Source organism: Drosophila subobscura, chromosome A, assembly GCF_008121235.1.
Source record: "Drosophila subobscura isolate 14011-0131.10 chromosome A, UCBerk_Dsub_1.0, whole genome shotgun sequence".
NCBI lineage: Eukaryota > Metazoa > Arthropoda > Insecta > Diptera > Drosophilidae > Drosophila > Drosophila subobscura.
This window is the reverse complement of record NC_048530.1, coordinates 17,425,410-17,451,187: the sequence shown is the minus strand read 5'-3', so window position 1 is coordinate 17,451,187 and position 25,778 is coordinate 17,425,410. Positions and strand designations below refer to the sequence as shown.

Below are 25,778 nucleotides of genomic sequence, written 5' to 3'. Positions count from 1 at the left end.
TCTTTGGCTTACACGAGTTTCCTTCAAACTAATAGATTGACTAGGGGCTATCAAAGTATCTTTGGTTCCAAAATATTGCACGACGATTGTAGAACAGAATCAAACAAGAAACTAGCCTTCCGAGTGGGTGGGGGGGAGGAGGAAGGAGATTGCACAGATATTGCTGTTGGGATTTGGTTTTTTGGTTGCTAGTTTGCTAGTTTTTGGTTGGTTGCTTTTGCAGTTGTAGTTGCAGTTGCAGTTGCAGTTGTAGTTTTAGTTGGATGAAAAACCGAGAACACAACTAATTCGTAACTGAATGTACATAAGTGTATATATAGAATGTATATACATATACAACAACACAAAAACCGGTGCAAGAGGAGTCAAAAAATTATAAATGAATGTTCTCGAACGAGAAACACAACCGAATGGAATCAAAACCGAACGAAAGCAACGAACGAACACGTACGACTGAACCGACTGAAAGGCAGACCCACAGCCAGGACTCGAAGGACGGCCAGGCCATCAGGAGCAGAGCTAAACGCTAAACGGCAGGCAGGAGAGCAGGAGAGCAGGCGCCTTCTCTCTTCATCCTTTCATCGTGGCGCCCCATAACACAGCACTGGCGCGATAGAGACAGGACGAAACAAACAGAAAGAGAGAGAGAGAGAGAGGGAGAAGGAGCAGCCACCACCAAGAGTGCACTGCGCCGCACTGGCAGCACCTCTTTTTCGCTCGCTCTCTCTCTCTCTCTGTCTATATCTATGCAGAACTCTGCCGGCCGGCAGTACACACCCTTTTTGGATCGAGAGAGAGCGCCTGTCTTTCTGTGTGAGAGAGGGCAAAAGGAGAGTGGGAGCTAGAGAAAGATGCGGACAAGTAGGTGGAGGGCTGCGAGAGCTTGACTCTTTGCGAATGATGCAAATGTGACACTCCAGGGAGCAGTAGCTCTCTCTCTCTCTCTCTCTCTCTCTCTCTCTTTAGCCACTGAAAGCAGATCCTTAAGCTGCATATATAAGAGCCGACGTGGAGCTCCCCGGAACATATGTTGCTCCCGCTCAAGTATTTTTCAATAATATAATTTATATTTAGTCTTAATATAGATTAAGCTTTTTGGCGTCAACCTTCGCCATTAATGGATGTTTGGGGGGAAAACTTTGAAGAAGAAAAAAGGACGTTTTCCCCGAAACACAAACCGCTTGCTGGGCTTTCCATTTTCTTTGGCATAGAGATATGTGAGAGAGAGAGAAACATGTGAGAGTTGCAATGACAGTGATAGAGGGAGATGCCGGCAGCCGGTTGTCACGGACTTGGGGGAGGCAGAGAGAAAGAGAGCGAGAGAGAGAGCGCATCAGCAGGGAAGCTGCGAGAGCAGGCATTGCGAGAGGAGCACCTTGCAGGAAAGGAATATTAATCAAGAATGCATACACACACACACACACACACACGCTTTTGAGCTCTCTCTCTCTCTCTCTCACTTACTGGCAGTTTCCGTGTTATAAATGATGAAAGTTCTACGCTTCGCTTGACAACACCATGGGTGTGAGTGGGGTGGGTGGGAAGAGGCAGTGGGCAGGGGGCAGCGCTCCCCTGCTGCTGCTTGTGGATGCTGGGGGGGTTGGCTGAGCGTCATGTGCATGCCCCTCGAGTGGCAACCGTTTGCTGCCTTTCGTTCCCTTTTTTTTTATTCCTTTTCTAAGGACTCTCGGTTTATTTTGCCACTCTGCTGCTCGCTGTGGCTGCTCGGGTTCTTTGGGCTTCTTTGCGCTTACATTCTTTGCTACTCGTTTATTTTTTTATACCATGCCATACGATGGGCTCTCTTGAAGATAATTCCGTTTATCCTTTGACCCAATTCGTTTAATTTGATGCTGTTGCGGCTGCTGGTGCCTGTTTCTGTTTCTTTTTCTTTTGAGTGCTGCCCCGCCTGCCGTGCCGTGCCGTGCCGAGCCGCAGCTAAACGTTTGCTCACTGGGGAAAAGCGCTCTAGTGGGTTGGGTGGCATTTAGGGCGTGGCTCTGTGGATTGCCACATGAAACTTTCCCAGCGATCTAACGAAATGAACCCTCAGGCGATCTCCAACCCCTTGCCATATTATTCGTATTGTACAAATATGGCCATATGTCTTCCAGGTTTTTGGACAACAATTTTCAATTTCTCTACACGGCTCCCCCACCCCACTGCGCTCGGACATGTGTCAAAATGTTTTAAAACTTTGCGACATGCGCCCGCAGCCAACAGCCAAACCAGACGAACCCGTTTTCCCAGCAAAGAGAAAGCTAACCCTTTTTCCCGTTGCAAAAAAAAATATATAAAACAGAAACAAAAACAAAAACACAAACACAAGCAGAACCAATCAATTTGCATTTCTCTTTTCAGTCGTTTTCCACGAGAGTTCTAACCACCATATCAGCTTTCCACCACCACCAAATCCGCTGTCGATCCGCTGGAAGATCGCTGCTCAGAAGCTGCAGCTGTCGTCGCTGCCAATGTGGCTGGCAGGGGGAGATCTTAAGCTTCGATTTATGGGACTTGCGACTTATTAACACGCAGCACGCTCTGTCAGTGATTTTTGCACGGCTAGAAATTCGCACATCGTGTGATGCGCGGCACAGCGAAGCGCAGTGGTGTGTCTCAAGGGGGGTCGGAGGGGTTAGATCAGAGGCCAGCAGCGTCGTATGTTATGTGCACTGAAAAAGTTCCCAGGCAGCGCAGTCGGCACACGCACAGCTAAAAAGCTTCGGGTGGCTTCGGCGGCCTGTGCATAGAGAACCGCCGCAGCGGCAGAGAAACAGCTTCGTATGGCCCCATGCACAATTGAACGGCTACCGCAGCGGCAGAGCAGCAAGAAACGTTTTTGGACTTCATGTCTGTTGTCTGTGCGGGCAAACGCACTGCTAGCGTGTGAGTTTCTACCTGCTGATCCCTGATTTAAAGCCCAACAACAGCTACACCCCAAAACCAGAGAGCAAAAGTGCCAAAGAAAGCTCACACTCTCTCTCTCTCTCTCTCTCGCTTACTGTTCTTCTGAGCAACTCTCTGAAAGGTAAATGCATAGTGAAGATCCGTTAGTCACGTGCGACAGAGAAGCAAGAAATGCTTTTGACTTCGTTTCTGTTGTCTGTGCAAACAAATGCACAAAAACATGTGACTGTTCACCTTGTCTCTTCCATCCAGCGAACAGAAACTCCATTAATTTCCATATGGCTGTTCGATGCCTTAATCCCTGCCTTATCCTCTATATGTGCCGTATTATTGCATGTAACCCTGGTGCTGAGCCCAGGGGGGCTGTGGGACGATGCCACTGTCGATAATTAATTTGCACCCCGATTGTGAGTGTGGTGCGTGAGGCGAATTCGCTACAAATGATCAGCATTGTGTTGCATGCAGCCTCGTTATGGGTTCAATGCTCCCTGCACCACGCACTGCGTTTCAGATTCGATTTCAGATTCAGCTTCAGATTGCAGCTCCCTCAGGTAGAGTTTTAGTTACGATTACCGGCTGGCTAGCTGGTTGGGTCCAAGCAACTCCAAGCAACGGCCACCCTGGGTCATTAGCGTGCCACATGTGCGCGTGGCCTGTGCCAGGTATGTACATACTTATGTATGGCCATAAGGGTTGCCGCTTAAATGAGACGTTACCAACACACCGGCCTGACCGAGCGACCACTCTGGCTGTGGCTCTGACTGTGACGCTGGCTGTGGCTTCGGCTCCAGCGTTGCCCTGCTCATAATTGGACAAATGTCCTGCCTTTTCCTTAATTAATGCATCTAACGGAGTGAAATAAATGTGTGGTGTGTGTCTGCTCTAAGCCCATAATGGTGAATCAAATGTAACTCTTTGTACACGCTTTGCTGTATTACATCTTCAGATGGTGAGCAAACCCTCTATCGTATCTCTATCGCCAGACACATTCACACCTCTTCGTTCTTGCATGTTTGGAGCTTGCTCTTTGGCCGCAAGGACCGGCAGCCATTAATTCTAATATCTACTCATAATAAACTGAATTTTCATTCATAATCCGATTTGTTATGTATACTTACACACACGTACATATGTATGTACATATGTATGTACATCTACATTGTATATGCTCCGAGGAATGTCTGTGGGTGTGTGTGTTTTGTGTGGCTGGACCGCTTTTTGTCACCTGACCAAAAAAAAAAAAAAAAGTGATAAAAAAAAGCGCAGCAGGAGCCCATCATACAAGCACCAGCCAGCCAGCAGCCACCATATCTAATGCCACCTGCAGATCTCTCTCTAGCCTCCACACCACTCTCCTACTCACTCTCCCTCTCTCTATCGCACTGCAAGTGTGGGTGCGTCTGTGTAGGATATTGAACTCTGACACAATGCTATGTACACGTACAATTCGCATGTGCCACATGGGGAGAGCGCTATCACAGCTGCCGGCCGGTGGCCAAGTTGGATACATGGTGGGGGGTCTGTCTCCACTTCCTGGAACTCCAAGCTCTCGCTCTCTCGCGCTCCGCTCTCTCTCTCTCTATTTCTGTGTCTGTATTTGTGGGGCGTTGTTTTGATTTTCATAGATTGCGCAATTTTCATCCAAAAAAAAACAACAGCAGGAAGCAAATTCAAAATGTGAGAGAGCAAACTCTGTCTACTGCGCATGCAGCACGCGGCTGTATATGTGCTTGGCTTTGTCTGTGTGTGCGTTGCTAATGGGTGGGGGGTGGCAGGTGGAGTGGCGGTGTCCTGCGCACAATGCGCGGAAATTGAATTTGCGGCGAAAGACTCTGAAAAGAAACAGCAAAATAAGGACAAAAGTGGCACTCGCTCGATGGTCGCCAGAGGTAATACCCTTAAGGTTGTTGGCAGTAGTAACTTATGTACGAATGTACATCACTTGATGTAAAGACATCTCTGCAAATTCTATGAAAGCTTCAGACACTTGCCAAATTGCTTCACTTCTCATTTAGTTTTCAAGGAAAATTGCAAGAATTTTGTTTGCTAATTTGAGTAATATCTTGATGGGATTTATGTAGATTTTTCATTATCAGATCTGACACCCCGAATGGCGGGCGGGCTGAGCCTAAATCGAGTGACGATCTCGTCCGGGTGGTGGAAAAAGGCTACAAAGATTTCGATCGAAATTATAGCACCCCGTTTAGGCAGGGTATAGGGCAAGGCTTCTTCATGGCTGCCTGCCGGTTGGATGTACACGTGTGCGCCTATGTATGTGTGTGTGTTGTGTGTGTGTGTGTGTGTGCTTGTGTGTCCAAAACATAACGACCGGCTTTTGCTTTTGCTTTGTTATTTCGTTAGCACATCAAATGGTTCTTGACATTCTCTTTCTATCTTTTTTTTCTGTTTTTGCCATCTTCATATTTTCTCATAAATTACAACAGATACGTGTATCTGTGTGTGTGTGTGTTTTGGGGATTGTGTATGTTCACATACCATAACAAATGGCATTAGTGTGTACATAAAATACCTGACAACACGGAAGGACACCACCAACATGGGTAGACAGCCTCAGAACAGCACAGAACAGAACAGCAAAATCAGCCAACAAAAAAACACATTTAATTGTCCAGGCAGACATTAACTGGTAGATCAGTGGAGAGAGAGAGAGAGTGAGGGTGTGAGTGGGGGGCTCACAGGACAGACATGACACAAAGAGTAAGAGAGAGAGAGAGAGAGAGAGGATGGGCGGCCAGTCGGGGGATGCCCGGCATTAATGAAACAAAAGCAAGCGAAATTAAAGCTTAATTTACATAATTGAGACTGATAACGAGTCACCAGCACCCTACCCTGCTGGACACGACACAGATTATACCCTCTACATATGCATGTAGCAACTCTCCTGTCTACCATTTCTCCACCTAGATCTCTTGGCAAAATTCTAGTAAATATCTGCAGCAGGGTGGGTGTTAAGCCAGGGTGTCTCGTGCTTGGAAAAACTTCTTGCCAAAGATATATTTTTTTGAACATGAATTTTGAATTTTCCGGAACCACCCTTTCGCATAGCAAACTTTCACCCGCACCCCCCACCAACAGTTGAAGCTCAAAAACTCAGACTCAAACCCCGAGAAGGTTTTTTTTGCTTCTTGTATTGGGGGATGCTCGATGCTTGGCAACTTTAAAATTGGTTTTCAACTCGAAGCGCGGACAGAGCTGAGAGTAAACTTTTCTAATTAATTGCTTAGCACTTCATCTGTTTTGGAAACTTGTTTCTTGTTTCCACTGATCCCGAACCCCCTATTCTGCGCTGTCCCTAGCCGTGTCTAGGAGTTGGTGGATGGTGGAAAGCACTGATGGATGGCTGGCTGTAATGTATATAGAAATGGCAGGGGACTGGACTGGCTTCCAAATGGAATGTTTTGTTTTGTGTTTCCCCCCAGTTGATGCAGTTTATTTGTTATATTTTTTGTATGTTCGGGCTCCCGAAGCGTCTGTGCGTCCTGCAAGCTCGTACCGCCTCGTACCATCGCCTTTTTGCCGTAATCCTACCCCGTTTTGGCTGCAGCCGGATGCTGTCCATTTCAATTATCGTACGTCAGACCCTCTGGAGTGGTGCTTGAATTTTGAATTTTGTACAACCATTGTAGAAAAACTCTTTTGTCGCTATGTGCCGGCCTGTTGTTGCCTGTTGTCAGTTTGTACATTTTTTGATGATCCCAAAAAGAAAACCACAACGGCAGCAGCATCAGTTCTGGATTTAGAACTCATGACAATGCTCTACGGGAAAAAGTACAAGAAGAAACGACACTTCAATCTACAATTGGTTCCTGCTCCTTTTAATTCAAATATCTACTTAAATGTCGAAGAGAAACCGCTTTGCCGTGCTCACCATGGACATCTTCTGCAGCTCTTCGAGCACTTCGCCTGTTCCCTGTCACTGTAGCGCATTGCTGGCAGCTCTGCTGGCCGAAACTTTTTGCTGGATTTGAAATATTTGTTTATGGATTTCCATGTGGTTGGGCTGTGGAGCGGTGCTTTCTGTATGTTTTGTTGTGTGAGTGTTTTTTTCGGTGGTCTGGTGGTGGTTCGACGTCCTCTGCTGATGCTGCACTTTGGCTAGCCGCGAGGCAGTCGCTGGTCAGCGTTGGTGGTGGTGGTGGTGCTGCTGCTGCTGCTCCTGGCAGTCATCGGTGGTGCCCTTTTCGGTGGTGGAAACTTTTGCTTACGCACGGGAGTACGGGGGGGCCAAAGTGCACTTCAATTGCATTAATTAAAGAATAGCAAAAAACGGATGGCAAATAAACTTTTCTTTATCCCTTAGCATACTTTTGAGGGGTCTGGGAATATTTACATACACTTTATGTACCCGCACATACATATGCATGTACATACATACATATTTACATATTCTTTCTATGTTTTTGTGGCTGCAGCTTAACCAACACTGAATGTTAGAAATGCTAAAAGTAACAGATATACTTTCATTATACAACACTGCCCTCAATTGAATTTCCAGCAATTCGCTCGGAGAATTATTGCACATCAATTTAACATTTAATTCTATTTAAATATAATTTTTGTTCACGCTTTTCGGCGCCTCCATAAACTGCCTCTGATAACACGCAAACTTTTCTTTATTATCCAGCACTGGCACTGGCACTGGCACTTCCATATGGATCACGCTCTTGGTTTTCCTTGCACATACACATTTAATCTGTGCCATTTTGCCGAGAATGCATTTCGCTTTTCTCCGACTTTTCCTGGCCAATTTCAATACTTTTGATATGCGAAAGTTGCGGGGAAGAGGAGTGGATGGGGTGGTGGGGTGGTGGGGTGGGGAGGGGAGGGATACATGTTGAAAGCGCAGCGCATGCGTCATATTGATTTTAGCGATGCCGATTGCCGCATCCGGCTCAAAAACTTCAAAGGGAAGCCGCCTCCAATTTGCCAAAATGCAATACCAGAGGAAAACTTTCACCCCATCGACACATAGACACATAGACACACACACACACACCCAGGAAAGGATACTTTTGGTGTAATTTCCTTTAACTTTCGACTGGGCCAAATGGCCCACGAAATTGAATGTGGTCAGTGCGAAGGACATGGCCCACAAGGCTCGTGGAAGCCTCAGAAAAGCACCCAAAGGACAACTCAAAACCCGAATCCCCCACCCAACACACAAAACTTAATTACCGAACAAGTGTGTGCCGTTTCTGTACCCAATCAATCGCATTCAAAGCCATTCAAAATGTCACTGGGAACTAGGCTATAATTCACCCAAAAATAATTCCCCATTCAACGAGAGACAAAAGCTTTTAGAGCTTAGTCCATGAGCCCATTGGATGCCCAATTGAATTCCATTCTTTGCGAGTTGCAAAAACTGTATTTTGGCTACGGAAAATGCAATGGCGGGCAACCACTGGACAAGAGGTGAGACTGAGCCTTGAGTACGGGAGGGGGCTCCGGCTCAGGAAATCAAATCGTCAGCAAGGAAGGAAGGAAAATTCCAGACGGCAAAGGCCACACAAGCAGCAGCAGGAGGAGAGGGTAACGGAGGAGTGGCTGGAGCACAACTCTTTGGGAAATTCAATTTCTGAGTGCTGAAAGCCTTAATTTTGTTTGCTCGCCAACTCGCCTGGCAAAAAGTTTTCTAATAGAATTGAAATCCACTTCTCAGCCATGGAGAAGCGAACCAGCGAGGCCTGGGCGTGGCCCTGGAAACGCGTTTTAATTTGCAGAATCCGCAAAAAGCAAGGCGAAAGATGGAAACTGAAAAGAAAAAAACTTGTCTCAAGATTTCCCCCAAGCCAGAACGAATGCTGAATGGATATCCCAAATGGGTCTCCCATTGTGTGGGATTTTCCCAACAGAGCAGGATGGCACGTAATTTCCTATAGCAGCTTTTCAACGAGTAACTGTAAATCTGTTGCCATGCAGCCTGCACTCTATACGAAGGAGAATTGCAGCAAAAGTGCAGAAATTTAGCTGTTTAAAAAGTCTTGAATAGTTCAACGGATGAATTATTTATTTACGCATTTTCAAGCATCAAACACATGTTCTAGAATGTGTTGGAACAGTCTATAGGCATTTCCTGATCTCCTAAAATGATGAGATGGTAAATATGTTTGCAGACTGAACAGAACATCAGAGATCTTGTCATAGCACAGGCTGACATCTGAGTAAGCCCTACTGAAATCTATTTAAACCGATTAATACCGATTAAAACCGATTAAAAGTACTGATTGATGCCTCTAGACTCTCTGTCGATGATGGCCCATCAGGGCTAAAGATTGGGCTGAAAATTGGGCAAAAGTTTGAGCTGAAGGTTGGACTAAAGATTGGACTGCAGATTGGGCTAAAGGTAGGTCTGATGATTGGGCTGATGATTGTGCTCTGCTGGTTTGGGCTCTGATGGGCTGCAAACTTGAGCACCACTGCCGAAAGTTCTGTGAGCATTTACATGACAGCAAAATGCTGCTCAGACAAAGAGACAGAGGGAGAGCGAGAAGGAGAAGCAGAAGGAGAGCTGTGGATGGTGCAAGAGACAACAGACAGCAGACGGCAGACAGCGAGGAGGAAGAGCGAGTGAGTGAGGCTGCATTTTCAATTATACGATGCATGTACATACATACATATGTATGTACATGTTATATACGTATTTAAATATATATTATGTATAGCATGTAGATATTGAATGCATTGCATGTACCGTGTTCTTGGCGTAGTTGCTGCTGCTGCTGATTGCATAATAATCTCCTCCACCACCACCAGCCATCAACATCATCATCCTTCCTCAGTGCTGCTCAGAAATTTCTCACTCCCACTCCACTCTCTCTGTCTCTGTCTCTCTCTCACTGTCCCGCTGTCTGTCTGTTTGTTTGTCTCTTTCGCTGCCTGTATGTTTGTCTCTTTCACTGGCTGGGCATCGAATTCTGAGTGAATTCTCTGAATGTTGGATTTAAATAATTGATTTTGTTGTACATTTATTGGGATGTACATGTGCTTATGTATGAGTAACAATTTCGTTACACTTTACATCTACTACCACTGCCACGTCCTGCCACCTTCGCTCAGCCCCCGTTCATTGCCCCTTTTTAGCGTTTTAGTCGTTCTATTTGAGGACTTGCAGCATCTGCCACATCGTGTCTCAGAGCTCAAATTCGGATTAGAACCACTCACAGCTGGCATGATCATTTGTGTATTTTTGGATATCAAATATAAGATATTCAACAATTTTGTAGAGCATAATTAAATGTCTAATTCGAACTATATGCCACTTGAATTTATCATAAAAGTGCAGCTTAGATGACAGACAACAGATCGTGTGTGATCGATGCACCAGGAACAAAGAAAATCATATTAAGACCCATTGAACTTCCCCACTTTATCCCTCATGAGAGATATTTATGGGTACACATGCTCTATATTTAATAAGCCCATCAAAACTGATCATATAAGCCCACAAACACGTATAATTAGTTACTATTAGAACCCACAACCTTCACCTAAAAATATACATATATAATCATTGCTTTAGGGTGGTGTATTTCTGGACTTATAAACCCTAACAACCCGCCGTGGTAGTCACTGTTTTCGTTGAATTATTCACTGCGACTATGCGCCGTAAAATTCTGCCAACTTGGCTTGTGCTTTTACTACTCTGTCTATCTATTTCCCAGGCAAAGTAACGCCATTAAATATGCAATTCTAATATTAGAAACGCAGACCTGCGTTTTGATTTTGATTTGATTTGATTGTACATCATTTCGTAGACAATTTGCGATGGGCGCATCATCATCGTCGCAGTCAAAGTGGATAGAAATTCTAGATTAATTTGTGCCAATTTAAAAATCGATGAAATTGCTGCGAAATCGTTGCACAGGAGTCGAGCGTCGGCGGAGGAGTCCAGCCAGTCCAAGACCCCTCCACAATTTGCATTGGATTGTGGCTGAGTGGGAGTGCCGCCAGACAATGCAATGGGCAGGAGAGAGAGAGTGGCAGGACTTATAGAAAGAGAAAGAGTGAACAAGAGAGACAGAGAGCTGGCTGTAGCTGTGGATGTGGGTTGGGGGCCTCAACAATGCAATCAACGAACACAATTAATACACAAATTGCCAGTCGAATAATTCGATTGGAAAATCCCCGGCAACAACAACAACAACAGAAAAAAGATGCGGAAAATTGCAATTGAAAATTCCTGATATTGTCGTTTTATACATGTACATTTAATTGCATTCCTACGTAAGTATTTTTTGTGCACAGCATTTCAATGGAATATTTGAAAAATTGTTACACAGAAATGATAACTTTGGTAATGGCATTTTTAAACTGTCTCTCTTGGTCTAAAATAATTTTTGCAAGCAATTAAATTATATATTTGAATATAGATTTAGGAAAATACTTAGTTATACAATAAGCAACTGTTTTCTGAGACAGAAATCAAATAAAAATGTAGCGACAACCCAACCAAGTTTCGTTTGCATTTAAGAAATGTTTAGATATATTTCTTAGCCTGGCACTCACCTCATAGGTCGTTGTCCTTAACTGATATTTTTTGAGTTTTATAAAATATCACTTTACAGCTGATCTAATGCTCCTTCCTCATGCTCTCTCGTGCCCGCTTGCTCTCACGCCTCACGCGGCCTGTCTTAAGTTTTTCTTGTTCAGAATAAATTCTTGCAGCTCGACGTTGGATTAGGTTTTAGTTGTTGTTTTCTGGTTTTTTTGTTCTATTCATTAATTTGGCATATACTTTGTTAACCGATTTTTGAGGTCAGAGGCTCTCTGCTCTGCTCTCTGCAATAAAATATTTATTTTCGTTTCGTCGCTTCTTCTTCGAGATCGTTGGAAGTCCGTTTTTTTCTTGTTGTTGTTCTTGTTCGTATAAATATTTATTTCTTTAAGAAATTCAAGTCTTTTTTTAACGTTTTCTTTGCTCTTGCTGTTTATTCATGTAAATATGTATAATTTTTATAATATTTTTATATATTCCAATAAAAAAAACCCAGTTTTTAATCGTGTTTAATATTTAGTTAAGTTATTATTTATCATTATTTTGGTGTTGTTTGTTGCGTTTTGATTTCGTTTTTTATTTCTTGTTGTGAGTGTTTTCGGGAGCTTTCGCTGCGCACCGCACTGCCCGCTCGCCAAAATTCTATAAATTCAGTATAAAACCTTGTGGTACATAGGGTTCGGGTTCGGGTTCGGGTTCGGTTTCTGACTCTTATATTCTACCTACATACACATATCGTGTGCAGACACACTTTATATATATATTTCTAGCTAGACGCACTTGTAACCAACAAAGAAAAAATATGTATGAAAATCTAGCGCGAAAACTTAGTTTTTGTTGTATTTATAATTGTATTTCGCACTATTAATTTAGTTATTATTATTTGCTATTATTTATGAATATATTTAGTATTGTAGTATATTTAATTCTCGAATTTGGTTTGTGGGTGAATTGCTTTTGGTCTCTTTCTCAGTCGATAACACAAAACGAAATGGTACAGTGGAAAAGTCTGATGAAGATCAAGATCGTATGTATGTAGATAACTCTTTGTTGGTAATTTGTATTTTTGTATTTCTCAATGAATTGTTTTGGCTGCCAGCAGACTTTCGTGTGCGCTCCGAACCGTGGCTGAAACGAGAGGAAAAACAGGAAACGGAAACGATGGGAAAAGTGCAGCGATAAGATATCTATTTATCCCCAAGAGCATCGGGAATACTTCTGGCAGGGCCCAGTCGTAATTAGGTCGCTGGGCCACACCCATTCCCGTACGTACGCACACAGCTGCACACACACACACTTATGTAGCAGCAAGATCTCTCTTACTCACTCCACTCACACTCACACACTTGTACAAAAATGGAGCAAAAAAATGGATCAAAAACTGCCACAAAACAAGAACTGTCTGAATGGATCTCCGCATGGGTTGGCACCTACAGCAGAAGCCCGGCTCTCTCGTCGTTTCTCCGTGGGATTGCCGTGGGGCTGCCTTTCCTTTTGTGGATTTTACTCTGTGTGTTGGATTGCAGCGGCTGACCGATATTCGATATTCGATACTCGATAGTTGCCTGTGTGTACTACGGAAACAAGGAGGAAATCATATAGCGACGCAAATGATAAATTATATGAGTAGAATAATACAAAACGCGCTTAAAAAAGAACCGCGTTTGCTGGATACGCCGAAGACTGCTTGACTCGTACTGAACCCACGGAGTGAGAGGACCCGTAGAGTGCCGGCACTGGCCTACCATTCAGCAGCAGCAGCGGCAGCAGCAGCAGCGACAGCGGCAGCAGCAGCAGGCGTTAACGTATCCCGTGTTGAGACTTTCCAGCCAAAAACCAGCAACGAACGAGGAGTCGCAACGAATGGACACCCCGTGGCAGAAGCAGCAGCTACACGAAAGAGAAGTTTTGTGTAAAATAAAATAAAATAAAATATCTAAATTATTAAATATACAAATAGAACATCCCTTGCAAACTCTCGCAAATATTAAAGCTTAAATTAAAAATTAAAATCAGTTGACAATCGTTGAGGCACAAGTGAGCCCAGCACGCCCACCCTGTACAGGGTGTAGCAGCCGGCACGAAGAAGCTTTCGGGACAGCTTTCGTTTCGGTTCGTTTCGGTTTGGTTTGGCTTGGCTTGGTGCCGACTCGGCAGCAACTCTACAAGCGGGAAACTCTCCAACGAGTCCGTGCACTGGGGCCGGCCCCATGCCATGCGGGGGCGGGGTACATTCGAAATCATTTGGAAATGCATTTACAGGACTTAATGCGGCGTGGGTGGAGCATGGGCGTGGGAGTGGCAAAGGCACTGGGAATGTATGCCACGCGTTATCCCCATGTAATCTCAGTGGCTGCGGCCCTCGAAGCACCCAAACAAAAAAGGAAAAGCAAAAAGGAACAGCGCCCCACACAATACGAAAGAGAAACCAAAAGCGATTTGGAAATTTGTGTGCAAATGTTTGCACTGGGCTTCTGTGCATTCGCATTTGAAATTAATTGGAAAGTCTTTGTCTCTGGAATGCAGACAGGATGCAGGATGCGGGTGGACAAGTGTTTGCACAACCATTGAAGAAAGCCTTTGGTACGGCAAAACGAACACCATTTTCGGCCAACTTTTGTCTAAGAATAATTAAAGTAGTTCCACGGAAATATTCTGTAAATAATTATAATTATTTAGAGCGTATTTTTGGTTCGTACATTTTCTCTCTCTGTCGCTTCCCTTGGCATTGCAGCTGGCAGTGCCTATCGGTAATGAGAGCTCGCTCCTTGCTGCGCATCAATCTTCGTGGCCATCAATTTGTGGCACAGATTAAGTGGGGACGCGGACACTTAAGCTTGAGTCCTGCACCTGCACCGGCGTCAGCATCAGCACCATCCATGGCCCTGCTCGCCACCGCCACAGCCACAGCCAGCGCCGGAGTGCTCGTGCCTGCAAGTCAATTGCAATTAGTGAGCTTAACCAACATTCGGGTCAACTCGGAGCCATTTCAATTAATTAAAATAAATAATGCAATTATGTGTGCGCGGCACAGCAGAACCGCTGAACCGCTTCAAGCAGCAGCCCACGCCCACGCCCACGCCCACATCCTGCCATGTCCCTATTCCAATTTCAATTCCAATTGCAAACGCAGTGCCAGTGCCAGTGCCTGCGACTGTGCCTGTGCCCGCATACAAATGTTTGCATTATCCAAGCAAAATCCTGAACTGGATACATAATGCCCGCCTGCAGTGCTCCAAGATATACGAGTGGGGATATACCCTGCCGCTGCCGCTGCCGCTGCTGCTGCTGCTGCTGCTGAAGGGCGGATGCAGTTGCGCAAGGCTCTGGGCTCAGAGCTGTTGAAAGCTCTGACGCGCCTTCAAAGCTCACAGCGGCTTAGGGGCGCTGGCTGGTTCCGTGGAGACTTGCCAGCACCCAGCCCCTTGTAGAGCTTGTCTCCCAGTGTGGGATAAATGGAGCCATTTCGGGTGCGTGGGCCAAAAATTGTGTCAAGATGGGGCGCGGTACATGCTCCACCCCAGAAATGAGCACAGGACGTTGCCCACGTAACCGCTGCGCACCAATAGAGACATTGATCCGAAAACTGGCCAAAATGCTTGAAGATGCGTTAAAGCTGAAAGGACTGGGCAGGGCATGCGGTCTATTGGCATCATCCAGTCACGTACTCGAGTCGCACGAGTTATGCCAAGTTCTACGAGAGTCAACATTGGAGTCTACGTAACTGAGTGCAGCACGGAGGTGGGGGCTTGGGGCGTGTGGCCCACCCGCTGCGCGTTTGTGCCTCAAGCTGTGAAATGCATAAAGGAAGCAAACGCCAAAAGAAAAGTGAATTGAAAAGCCCCACCTTGGCCATAAGCCCCGCCATTAAATCAACTCATTTTTGGCTTTAATTAGCGTTTAGCGTTTCGGGAAAACCCCTTAAGGAAATGCTAGAAAAGAATACGAAAAAAAGTTTGTAGACTTGCGTGAATATATTTAATTACTCATTCTTTAAATATGCATTGTCGGCCACCCAAAATTTGTTTTAAAAAAAGATCCACTTACACAGATGTGCCTTGAATATTGCCAATTCGTGGCAAAATCTTCGATTCATCATTTTTGCACTTCTCGGTTCAGGGAAAATGTTGCACAAGCTTTAGCAGAATAATTGATTAAACAATTAATTTAATTACATTTTAAAACATATTTGAGAGAGTGTTTGAAAGACTTCAAGCCAGAGATCGAGGGCTCTGCATTCGTATCGTACAAAAGATCAGCGAACTTCGAATTTTGCACTTATGTTGAGAGAGTTTTTTAGAGTTTTTAAAAGATTTCCAACCAGAGATAGAAATTAATTATTACTCAATCTAATAATTACATAATTGCTGTTTTATTTATGGTTTAAAATACAAAAAAAGGGGCAAATAAAATGTCTTCAAATGTCTTCGCTCATTGTGGGCGTGGGATATTCAATCGTATCGTATGACAGACCGCAGCGGGAGTCGGTGGTCGGTGGTCGGGCCTCTGTCTTTGACAGGGGCATCGCGACATGAGCGACCTTCAACAGGTGCGCTCGCTCAGCCAATTAGCATATGCACTTCGAGGCAGGCAGTAGCCAGACCACTCCATCAGCCAGCATGCAGCTCACTCTGTGGCAAGGACAGGGCCAAACATCCTCACTCAAGAGGCGTTTTAACGCTTCAAATGCATTACGAGCACGCCTCGAAGGGGGTTCAAAGGAGACATATGCTTGTGTGTGGGCTTGAAGGGTTGTCGAAGCAGTGCTTGGGGTTGAGGCTACGGGAGGTGGCACTGTAATTGCTTTAAGAGGCAACAAAAAAGGAATCACACAAGTCGCTGCACACCAGCTAATTCCATGCTACCCCCCACCCATCAAAATAAGAGAGCGACAGAGAGACAGAGAGGGAGAGAGAGGGAGAGCAAAGAGCCACAGAACTTTGAACAGCCATCGGAGTGACTTCCGCTTCCGGTTGCCGCACTCCGTCCGCTTACTTAAATGCTAATCAGCTGAATGGAAAATCAGTTCATCTAAATGCCGTCCCCCCCTCAACATCGATTGAGTATCTACATATGTACATGCATATGTACATATATGTACGTGGAAGTACATTTTTATGTACAATCTGTATGTAGTCATGAGTGTCAAACGATAGCCAACGATCTTTCAATTTGTTATCGATCAGTAAAACGATCGATCAAGTGCTTATCGCACACTTGACGATTATTGATCGGAATGCAACGGCAAATGCGACTCTGCATTAAAAAAGAAACAGGGAAAATTGAATAAAAATTACTAAGAAAATCCATGAGAGTCTGAACTTTGGCTAACGAAAGTTTGTTTCATTTTACATATACATATGTAGCTATGACACGCACTGTACGTATGTAAATAGATATTTATGCAGGCATTTGGCTGTTCTTTTAATTTGTGAAGTATTCGAGGATTTCACACATTTGCAACCCCCGAAATACAGGTGGAAATCCATACATTTGTTCATACATACATACATATGTACATACATATCTACATACATATGTACAATTGTGATGCTGATGTATGGCCCCCAGCGTAATGTCAACTATGCAGCATGCCCCAGACACACACACGCACACCCACCCACCCACGAACCCAATTGTACATAGGAAGCACACACGCATTCATATAAGTACATATTTACATACATACATACATATGTACATATGCATATGTAAATGCGCCCACACGGCGAGGACTGCAGATGTGCAGCTTCTCGCTCTCTCTCCCTCTCGCCCATTCTTATATGTATATTTGGCAGCCATGCTATTCGCACTGTAGGTGTGGCCACATATGTATGTGTACATACATACATACATATGTGCATACATATGTACATATCTCTGTTTATAAAAGAACAAATCTAACGATGCGTTATGGGAATATTTGCATTCGAAATTGAGAAATTTTCGCTCTCTATAAATGTGCGTGCGTATCCACAGATTCATTGTCATGTTGTATATGTACATATGTATTTATGTCTGTACATACATATGTATGTACGTGCATCACATACCAATGGGAAAGTGCCTACAGGGTGCCACTGCAACAGTCACAAAAGTGGCAAAGTGAAAGTGAAAGCACAGGTTGAGGCTATAATCTTCTGATTCTGATTTCATCTTTCAATCTTTGCCCAAAACGTGCTTTGGGTGTCCAGCAATCTTCGACCGACAATCTCTCAATATTTGCAGAGTTTCTTGCGAATATCTCACCCTGTGCCAGCGTCAGGCTTGAGCTTGGGCTTGGGCATGGGCTTTTTCATCGGCATCGGCATGGCAGGGACCTATACAAATAATTCTCACATTTCTCGAACAAATAAGCCAAGCGCACGAAGCTCAGTAAAAGCATGCTCGAAACAACAACAACAACAGCAGCACAAAGAGAGCGAGAAAGGCAACCGAAAACAGCAGAAAACGAGAAGCCCTCGGAGGCATTGAAAATGCTTCTTGAATGTATCACACACACAGACACACACAGGCAGACATACAAACAAGGATACACCCAAAAACGCATGACCAAAAATTCATTCAACCAGCGAAGCGTAAAACCAAATCCCCCGACCCGAACTCCAGCCCAAGCCCACACCCCACACCCCAAAAGCTACAACCCCCAACTACAGCCAAAGCGAAGCATTCAGCTTTCACCTCGTGTTCCGGGAGGGGTGTGTGGGGCATGTGGAATATGTGACTGGCAGTTGCCATATGGATTGAATATGTTTGCCATGCAGAAATATGCTTAAAGTGCACACGGAGAGCGACATGAAATGAGCGCCGCAATTGGCAAAGAGTGCCACAAAGTTTCGTACCCCTGCGCTGATTCAAGCGACGATTCCAGGGAGGTGAACAAGGCACAAAGCTATCAATTGTAACTATCATTAAACCGAAACAATTTCCTTGGCGTACATTTAGGATTTAGGGATTTAATTATGCTAATTTCGCTGTAACAAATTGATTCTTCCCATTCGGAATAATTATTCTTGCCGAATCAGCTGCAGAAATTCAACTAAAATGAAAGCCCAAATGTCCAGGCAGCGTCTCCCGAGACATATCTATGTATGGTTCAGCAGCTGATTGATTTACATTTACAATTTTCTGGACGCTCTGCAAAATCATGGAATGAAGCTAAGCGCATGGTTTTTTTTGTGTTTGTTTTGTTTTGGTATTGTTTTCGTACCTCTAAATATGTGTCTAATTTATTATAAATATACATACAGTCGCCAAAAATGTTAAAAGAAGTCAATACGCAGCCCAGGCAGACCCAGACCCAGACTCAGACCCAAAACATGCACAAATCTCAAGAGGATCCTGGGAAGAACATCTGCTGCCGGGCATGCCGGGCACTTTCAATGTGGCAAAGACTGGAATGGAATTTAGTGTGTCTGGTTACCGGGCAGCACTGCCTTGGCGGCCGCCTGGGTAACGGCCTTAAGGACAGACGGTGCTGTGGGCAGTGGCATAGTGGCCACCGGTGAGTCGGGCGGATTGTGGAAAAAGTACAGCATAAAGCCGGCAGCCAGCACAACGTGAGCACTGAGGATGCCAATGATGAGGAACAGCGAGAACTGGGAGTTGCGCAGCGCCGGCGTCAGTACGGCAATCAGCACGGTGCCCGACAACAGGGCAGCGGTAATCACGAGCAGCCACTGCAGCAGAGAGATCTGCAAAGAAAGCAAAGCAATAAAAGAGGAATCCCCACAGGGAGCGCAAGCACTTACATTAATCACCCAGAGAATGGAGACGGGTATGTAGATGGCCAGGCTGTAGCCGTAGATGCACATCAGGGACAGCAGTGTGGGTGTGTAGGTGGCCTGCAGAGTGTAGCGGATAGCGCCAGAAAGAAAGAGATGGATGATGAATATCAAAGAATGTGAATTAGAGCGGGATGGAGGATGGTGCACTTACGCTATCCGTTTCAACGGCATCCGCCTCATTGACGGGCTTCAGGCTGTACTTGAAGAGGGCCCACAGTATGGCCGGCAAGATATTGGCATACAGAAAGATGCAAGTGGCCGCGTACGAGACCAAATGGAAGTTGTAGTGCCAGTGGTAGCCATCGCTGGCATGATGCAAGTAGCTGGCTATGTTGCCGCTAATGGCAATCGAGAAGATCTGCAAAGAAAATTGCATTTAAATTTCAGCTTCTTCTGCTGCTGCTGATGCTCCATCTTACCAGTGTGACGGTTATCCAGAAGGGGCCATAGAGATCGGGATTTTCGCCAATGTTCATGCGTAGATAATTGCCAGATGCCCGCTTGGGTATCATCGAGTTGGCAATGCGCTCCAGCACCATGTAGGTGTCCACGTTGAAGAACTGCTGATAGTACTCGATGGTAAGAAAGGAGAGGCGTGCGCCGCCAGTGCCGCCGCCGCCGCTGCCAGATCCATCTAGGGCCGCGTTCTGCGCATTGTTGGCGCCACCACCTGCCATGGCCTGTGCGGAAGTGCTCATGTCGTAGATGAGATCGGCCAGAGGATCACCGCGTTGACGTTGTGCACTGCTATGGCCGCCAGCTCCGCCAAATCCACTGCCAATGCCACCTCCGCCGCCGCCTGATGCATGCGTTGGCGAGTTCACATTGATTTGCGCTGGTGCGCCGCTGTTAGTTGCGCTTGTGCTGCTATAGTCGCGAAACTGTAGCAAATCGTCGGCAGTCGGTGTCTCCATATCGCTGGATGCACTACGAAATTCAGTTTTATGTAAATATTACACGTATTTTCCACTGCGATGTTGTCCGTCCTGTTCCAGGTATCGATAATTTTCACCCAGTTGGCAGTTCACGTTAAGTGCTGGCAGCCCTATCAGCTGCTGGTTGTTAGTCACTCAGTGATGAGAGTTTGGCTGGGGTCGTTATTGGCTGTTTATTTTTACTCGGTACTGGGAAATATTTTTAACAAAATGATTCAATAACGGATATATATGCTTACCATATTTCAATACCATAATAATGTACCCCGTCAATGCATATTTTTTCCTAATCTACAACAAAATTGAGTTATTTAGCTCGATTTTCCGCTGGTCACGTAGCGCATTTAGCCTTTTGTCGCTGTTATTGTTGCCATTTAGCCATTTGACGCAGCTATGGCTGTCATCACTCATAGAGCAACATGCAGCTACTCAACACTGAGGCCAAAACGCAACACTGCCCAACACTTTTTTGCTTCAGCAAAAGAATCGCAGAAGTTTCCATCCAGATTTGACGAAATTGTTTACTAAATTGATAAACTCAGTGGAAAAAGCCAAACAGTGCACGCTCCGAGCGCCAGCTTTGAACGTACTCCGGACACGCACGCTGCACAAACATTAAAATGCCAGTGAAAAATGGTGACTCCGATGGGGAAGGGGACGTCTCTGGGGCAGAGTCGGAGCGCTCCAACTCCAGCCAGGGCCGTGACTCCTCCGACGAGGAGGAGAACAACGAATGCGACTCCGATGACTCCTCCGAGATGGACGTCTGTGAAATCGAGCGCATTCGAGCCGAACACATTGAGGATATGCGTAAGAATCAGTTTCCCCCCACCACCACCACCAGTGGCAGCCATCCAACCCCTCCTCCATGATTCCCTGCCTAACGATGCATTTCCTACATCCACAGTGAGTCTGGAGCGGCAGTTCAACACGCTGCGCGAGCAATATTACTTTGAGCGCATCGCCTGGATCGAGAGCCAGCTGTCGGAGGTGCGTTCCGGCCGTTCCGAGGAGTATGTGCATCCCCAGAGGGACCTCGACAAGGTCTACCGCACCCGCATCGAGGTGGCCGATGTGCTGCGGAGATTTCGCCTGCAGAATATCGAACACAAGTTCCTGTCCGAGGAGCAGGCCTGCGTCCAGCATCTGGAGGTACGATCAATAAATCATATTTTCCCGCCAAAAATTTCACTAACCAAATCTCGACCCCACCACCCATCAATTCCCTATGCCGATGTAGAGCGAGAAGCATATGGTGGGAGAGAACCTACGAGAGGAGCTGGAGGAGCGGATACGACGCCTGGAAGAGGATCGCCACAACGTAGACATCTCGTGGGCCGACTGGGGCACGGACAAGCGGCAGAGCAAGGTGCGTGGGCCGGGGCGAAAGAAGGCCGTCACCGTCACTGGTCCCTATGTGGTGTACATGCTGCGTGAGGAGGACATCATGGAGGACTGGACGATCATCAGGAAGGCGCTAAAGCGCACCTCCACCACCAGTACAACGGGTGCGGGCCCCGCGCAAGGGGGTCCAGTCCCACCCACATCGGGTACGAGCGCACTGGCTGGTCCCACTGTCGGCATAGGAATGAGCATGGGCATGGGCATGGGCCTCTCCGCCCTCAGTGGCGGGGTACCGGCAATGGCCGCTGGCAGTGTATAGCGGTGGGGAACTGCTGCCTGCGCCCCCATGCGTACCTGACGGTGGCAGAGGCAGCAGCAGCTGCAGCGGCAGAAGCAACAGCAGAGCTTCTCCCGACTCGGATCGACACCCCCATCCACACCGCCACTCTCCTCATCCCGTTATTCCGCCTTCTCCCACTGTGGTGAGCCATGACTAAACGGTAAAAGGTTGATGGTTGGTAAACTGGAGTCTGGAGTCGTCGTCGTCTCGTGTCGTGTCCCACTCGGTTCCAAGCCCCACATTAAATCCTCCTAAATAGCTAGATGTAGTTTAAGGCACAGTTCGCACTCTCAATGTAAATTTCCACTGCAACCAAGCCAATCCCCTCGATGTAATTTATGCCTAAACATTTAAGCAAAATAAATTAACTGCAATTATTGTGTGTAAAATGTGTCTGCAGATTTTCTAACTGTAAGTCCCAACCGCAATGGAACGCCTTCGAATGTCCATTATCCAACACTGCATTGGGTTTATTACTAAATTTGCTCAAATCATTTCAATCAGAAGCCCTTGGCCTTGAGATGCTCACGCAGGACATCTACATAGTCGCCGTGGATGTGTATCTGCCCGCTGAGCTCGTTGACGCGCGTGGCACAGAGCTTGCCATTGCGCGCCTGCTCCACCACTGCACGCAGATCCTTCTCCAGAGCCCAGATGTCGCCTTGGACGCGACGCACCACCGTGATGCGACGCTGGCCACGGAAACGTGTGTGTAGGTACACGGGCACCATGTGATTCTTGGTGCGTGCCACAAAATAGCCGCTCTCCGAGCCATCCGACTTCTGTGGCTGCCACCCGGATGGGTAGTCCGTCTTCGCCACCGGCCGTGGCACAGTCTGGGGCGGCAACAGGCGTTCCACGAACTTCCAGACAGCCGCACTCTCGACGGGCTCGACCTCGGGGTACTGTTCCAGGCTCTGCACCTCCTTGGACGAGCGGAAGCTGGACAGCCGTGCGGGTTGCGTGTGCAGGGAACGTGTGAGCTGAAGCAATAGTGAAATGGCAATGAGTTGTTTAGATGCAGCTCAATGGTGGTCACTCACCTGGGCAAGTCTGTGGCAGAGGCCGCTGCCCAACAGGAGTTTCGTGCTAGCAGCCATGGTTTTTATACAACAAATTAACGTGAAAAACAACAGCTACGGGGGTTACATATGCGGTCCGACATGCAGCAGTGTTGGAAGGTATCGATAGCGATAGAGTATCGATACATCGATAGAGAGAGCGGCTGGAGCCAACATGAAAAATTCGTTAATATACAAACAGAATTGAATAGACACTTGTCGAGCTAACTGCCAACCAACAAGCAGCAGCTGCAGCATTTTGCAAGCTTCGCATGGGTATTAAAACATTTGAATACCAAATACTAATTTCGATGTATCGATCGGAGCAAGAAATGAGTTCTCATGCATTTTTGATGCACTAACAGCACTTGTTACTGATTGGAGCAGCGATTAGCTCTCCGCACAGTGGGAACGACAGCACATGGCGCTGCATCAATAATGATTACATTTTGTCTATCTTTCTCTCTCTCTCTCTCGCCTTCTCTCTGTTTACATAGCATGCAACAAATGCAGCCTGTGACGTCATCGCCGAAGCTTTTATCGCTTTTTGTCAACACCAACACCAGCACCAGTGCAACGTGGGCCACTTTACACACACACAACGTTGCAGCTGGCGCCCGCTGCTGCGTTTGATTTTTGCCACCACACAGCCCCCCAGCACCCAGCCCCACTTGCCCCCTCGCTCAGCGCTTATACAATTTTTATTGCATTGCAGCTGTTGGCTCATTGTTGCTTTTGCAAAAACACACAGCATAAAATGTGTGCACTGCAGCTTTTTTGCAGCTCCCCCCTCCCCACAATCAGCTTTTCACGCTCAGTTTTCGTTGCGCTTTCGATGCGACCAGTTGTCGCCTCGCCGCCTCACTTGCTGCTCCTTTGCCCCACCACTTGCCGATTTTCGCGGATATTGCAGATTGCAATTTGGCGCGCGCGAAACTCTGTCCGTTATACTGTGCGTTCCACTGTGCATCAGCAGCAGCAGAGTGCGTCTTACTGTGTGTGGGTGTGATGTGATGTGCTTGGCCGCGGGAGATAACGGTGCCAGGACAGTGTTGTAAAGCTGTAAAATATGGCCCGCAAGGACGATCCCGTTTTCAATGTGAAATTCGTGCAGCTCGTGGAGAGCCAAGCCTGTCTATGGAACTACACGCATCCCGGCTACAGCAAGAAGGAGGAGGTGCAGCGCGCCTGGCAGCATGTGGCCAATGAAATCAAGGACACAGGTACGACGGGGGGAGGACACCACCACCTGACTGATAATTGCTGATCATTTCATTTCAACTCTAATCAAATTTCATTTTCATTTTAGCGTTTGTTTTTTTTTGTTTGTTTGTTGGTTTCAATTGCGTGCTCATTTGCCTCTTGTTCGTGTGCGACTATAAGTGTATGTGTGTGTGTGTGTGATGCAAGCTTTTTGTGCTGTATCAGTGTGAGTACGCTGCGATTTCAATGCAGCTTGTGTGCCTGTGTAGATGTGGGTGTGTGTGTGTCACTGTGTCGCACAGCGTTTGCATGCAATTAGTTGTTGCTTTTTCATCTCGGGTCCGCCACCAACGGCGACAATTGCTGCACACGGCGCATACCCTACAGCAGCTGATCAACAGTAACTGTTCTTTTGCTCACGTGTTTCTTCTCTCTCTCTTCTCTCCTCTCCCACAGTACGCAATTGCCGCGAGCGCTGGCGCACCATTCGGAGCAGCTTCCTACGCTCCCTGAAGCTGGCCCGCACACAGACGGGACGCGGCAAGCGCAAATACTACCTGTCCAAATATCTGCAGTTTCTGATACCCTACACAAAGTCGCGCTCCTGCCACAAGCAGGTGGCAGTGGCGGCCGGTCCGACCACAGCGGGCATGGTGCTGCGCAAGCCCAGCACCTCGACGGCAGCCACCTTTCTGGCCGGAGTGGGTCACCTGCGCATGGTGGCCGGGCAGGTGTCCGAGGAGGAGGAGGAGGCCAAAGAGAGCGTGGAGAGCGAGGGCGAGACGCACATGCCGCTCGATGTTCAGGTTTCGGAGGAGGAGGACAAGGACCATCGTGCCACGCACTCGCCCACATCCTGCTTGCCCCTGCGACTGCAGTCGATCAAGGTGGAGCAGCAGCAGCCGCCGCAGCAGCATTCGCCCACCCAGCCACAAACCCAACAGAGCGACAAAATTGTCGCCCATCAGTCGTCGTTGGTGACGCTGCCAGCCACAATGGCCGCCGCCCTGGGGCACCATCATAACTTGGACAACTGGACGGAGTTGGCGCACTGGTTCAAGGGCAGTGGCCACCACCATCACAGCAGCAACAACAACAACAACAGCAGCAGTGGGGTGCTGTCGCACCACAAACTGTCGACGCCACCGCCACAACCAGCAACGGTGGCCACCCCCGCACCGACCCTGCCCACACCAGCCCCAGCAGCAGCAGCAGCGGCAATAGGACCTTCGGGAGCACCTGGACCCGATGCGGACTACTCCTTTTTGGTTAGTCTGCATCCCTACCTGAAGGAGATGAGCGGCAAGCAAAATCGACGCTTTCGCCAAAAGGTTGTCGGCCTCATCGACAATGTCCTGGACAACGTTGACGTGTAATGCGGAGGGAGGCTTTGCTCTACTCTGCAGGAGCAACACCAATAGTGCCCATTTGTTATGTGTATGTGTATAGCTAGCGTATACTTTCATTGGCTTTATTTATCACGGAGAACATAAGCAACCATTTGTTATATTTAATATAAATCCTGTAATTCATGCAAATAAAAATATTTTTGAACACCACACTTGAGTGCGCGCCAACGGTGCTGCTACACGTTGTCGATTACTGACCTTATCGCTTAGTGCTGGTGAAGTGTAGGTTTTCTATTACAATTTCGTGATTTCATAACAAGCTTTAATCGCTCTGTAA

General features: G+C 46.8%; 4 protein-coding genes across 5 annotated transcripts; 2 read left to right on the top strand and 2 right to left on the bottom strand.

Moving 5' to 3' along the window:
- Nucleotides 1-4,292: 4,292 nt before the first annotated feature.
- LOC117903588 lies at nt 4,293-25,621 on the top strand. 2 transcript variants are annotated; one of them, XM_034815809.1, is made up of 3 exons: nt 4,293-4,305; nt 23,872-24,112; nt 24,549-25,621. In XM_034815809.1, exons 2-3 carry the CDS (start codon nt 23,959-23,961, stop codon nt 25,466-25,468), a joined length of 1,074 nt encoding a protein of 357 aa, XP_034671700.1. In that variant the 5' UTR covers nt 4,293-4,305; nt 23,872-23,958; the 3' UTR covers nt 25,469-25,621. The 2 variants fall into 2 exon arrangements, with proteins under 2 accessions (XP_034671700.1, XP_034671699.1); XM_034815808.1 differs by lacking the exon at nt 4,293-4,305 and having other exon boundaries at nt 23,709-24,112.
- On the bottom strand, nt 18,630-20,225 carry LOC117903587 (protein YIPF1). Its single transcript, XM_034815807.1, has 4 exons — nt 19,629-20,225; nt 19,361-19,567; nt 19,174-19,266; nt 18,630-19,116 (listed from the first exon to the last, which is right to left on the bottom strand). The coding sequence occupies exons 1-4, from the start codon at nt 20,121-20,123 to the stop codon at nt 18,829-18,831; spliced, it is 1,083 nt and encodes a 360-aa protein (XP_034671698.1). The 5' UTR covers nt 20,124-20,225; the 3' UTR covers nt 18,630-18,828.
- On the top strand, nt 20,609-22,221 carry LOC117903592 (breast cancer metastasis-suppressor 1-like protein). The gene is made up of 3 exons (XM_034815816.1): nt 20,609-20,954; nt 21,052-21,296; nt 21,385-22,221. Exons 1-3 carry the CDS (start codon nt 20,765-20,767, stop codon nt 21,805-21,807), a joined length of 858 nt encoding a protein of 285 aa, XP_034671707.1. The 5' UTR covers nt 20,609-20,764; the 3' UTR covers nt 21,808-22,221.
- On the bottom strand, nt 22,272-23,027 carry LOC117903593 (probable 39S ribosomal protein L49, mitochondrial). Its single transcript, XM_034815817.1, has 2 exons — nt 22,872-23,027; nt 22,272-22,811 (listed from the first exon to the last, which is right to left on the bottom strand). The coding sequence occupies exons 1-2, from the start codon at nt 22,926-22,928 to the stop codon at nt 22,329-22,331; spliced, it is 540 nt and encodes a 179-aa protein (XP_034671708.1). The 5' UTR covers nt 22,929-23,027; the 3' UTR covers nt 22,272-22,328.
- Nucleotides 25,622-25,778: the final 157 nt, after the last annotated feature.

Excerpts from the sequence above, each read along its gene's own strand:
- LOC117903587 (XM_034815807.1), bottom strand. The coding sequence starts at position 20,123 with ATGGAGACACCGACTGCCGACGATTTGCTACAGTTTCGCGACTATAGC. Across the intron at positions 19,568-19,628 it reads TCTGGATAACCGTCACACTG|ATCTTCTCGATTGCCATTAG; the intron begins GTAAGATGGAGC and ends TTTTCTTTGCAG. Across the intron at positions 19,117-19,173 it reads CCATTCTCTGGGTGATTAAT|ATCTCTCTGCTGCAGTGGCT; the intron begins GTAAGTGCTTGC and ends CTTTCTTTGCAG.
- LOC117903593 (XM_034815817.1), bottom strand. The coding sequence starts at position 22,928 with ATGGCTGCTAGCACGAAACTCCTGTTGGGCAGCGGCCTCTGCCACAGA. Across the intron at positions 22,812-22,871 it reads TCTGCCACAGACTTGCCCAG|CTCACACGTTCCCTGCACAC; the intron begins GTGAGTGACCAC and ends CTATTGCTTCAG.
- LOC117903592 (XM_034815816.1), top strand. The coding sequence starts at position 20,765 with ATGCCAGTGAAAAATGGTGACTCCGATGGGGAAGGGGACGTCTCTGGG. Across the intron at positions 20,955-21,051 it reads CGAACACATTGAGGATATGC|TGAGTCTGGAGCGGCAGTTC; the intron begins GTAAGAATCAGT and ends CTACATCCACAG. Across the intron at positions 21,297-21,384 it reads CCTGCGTCCAGCATCTGGAG|AGCGAGAAGCATATGGTGGG; the intron begins GTACGATCAATA and ends ATGCCGATGTAG.
- LOC117903588 (XM_034815809.1), top strand. The coding sequence starts at position 23,959 with ATGGCCCGCAAGGACGATCCCGTTTTCAATGTGAAATTCGTGCAGCTC. Across the intron at positions 24,113-24,548 it reads CAATGAAATCAAGGACACAG|TACGCAATTGCCGCGAGCGC; the intron begins GTACGACGGGGG and ends CCTCTCCCACAG.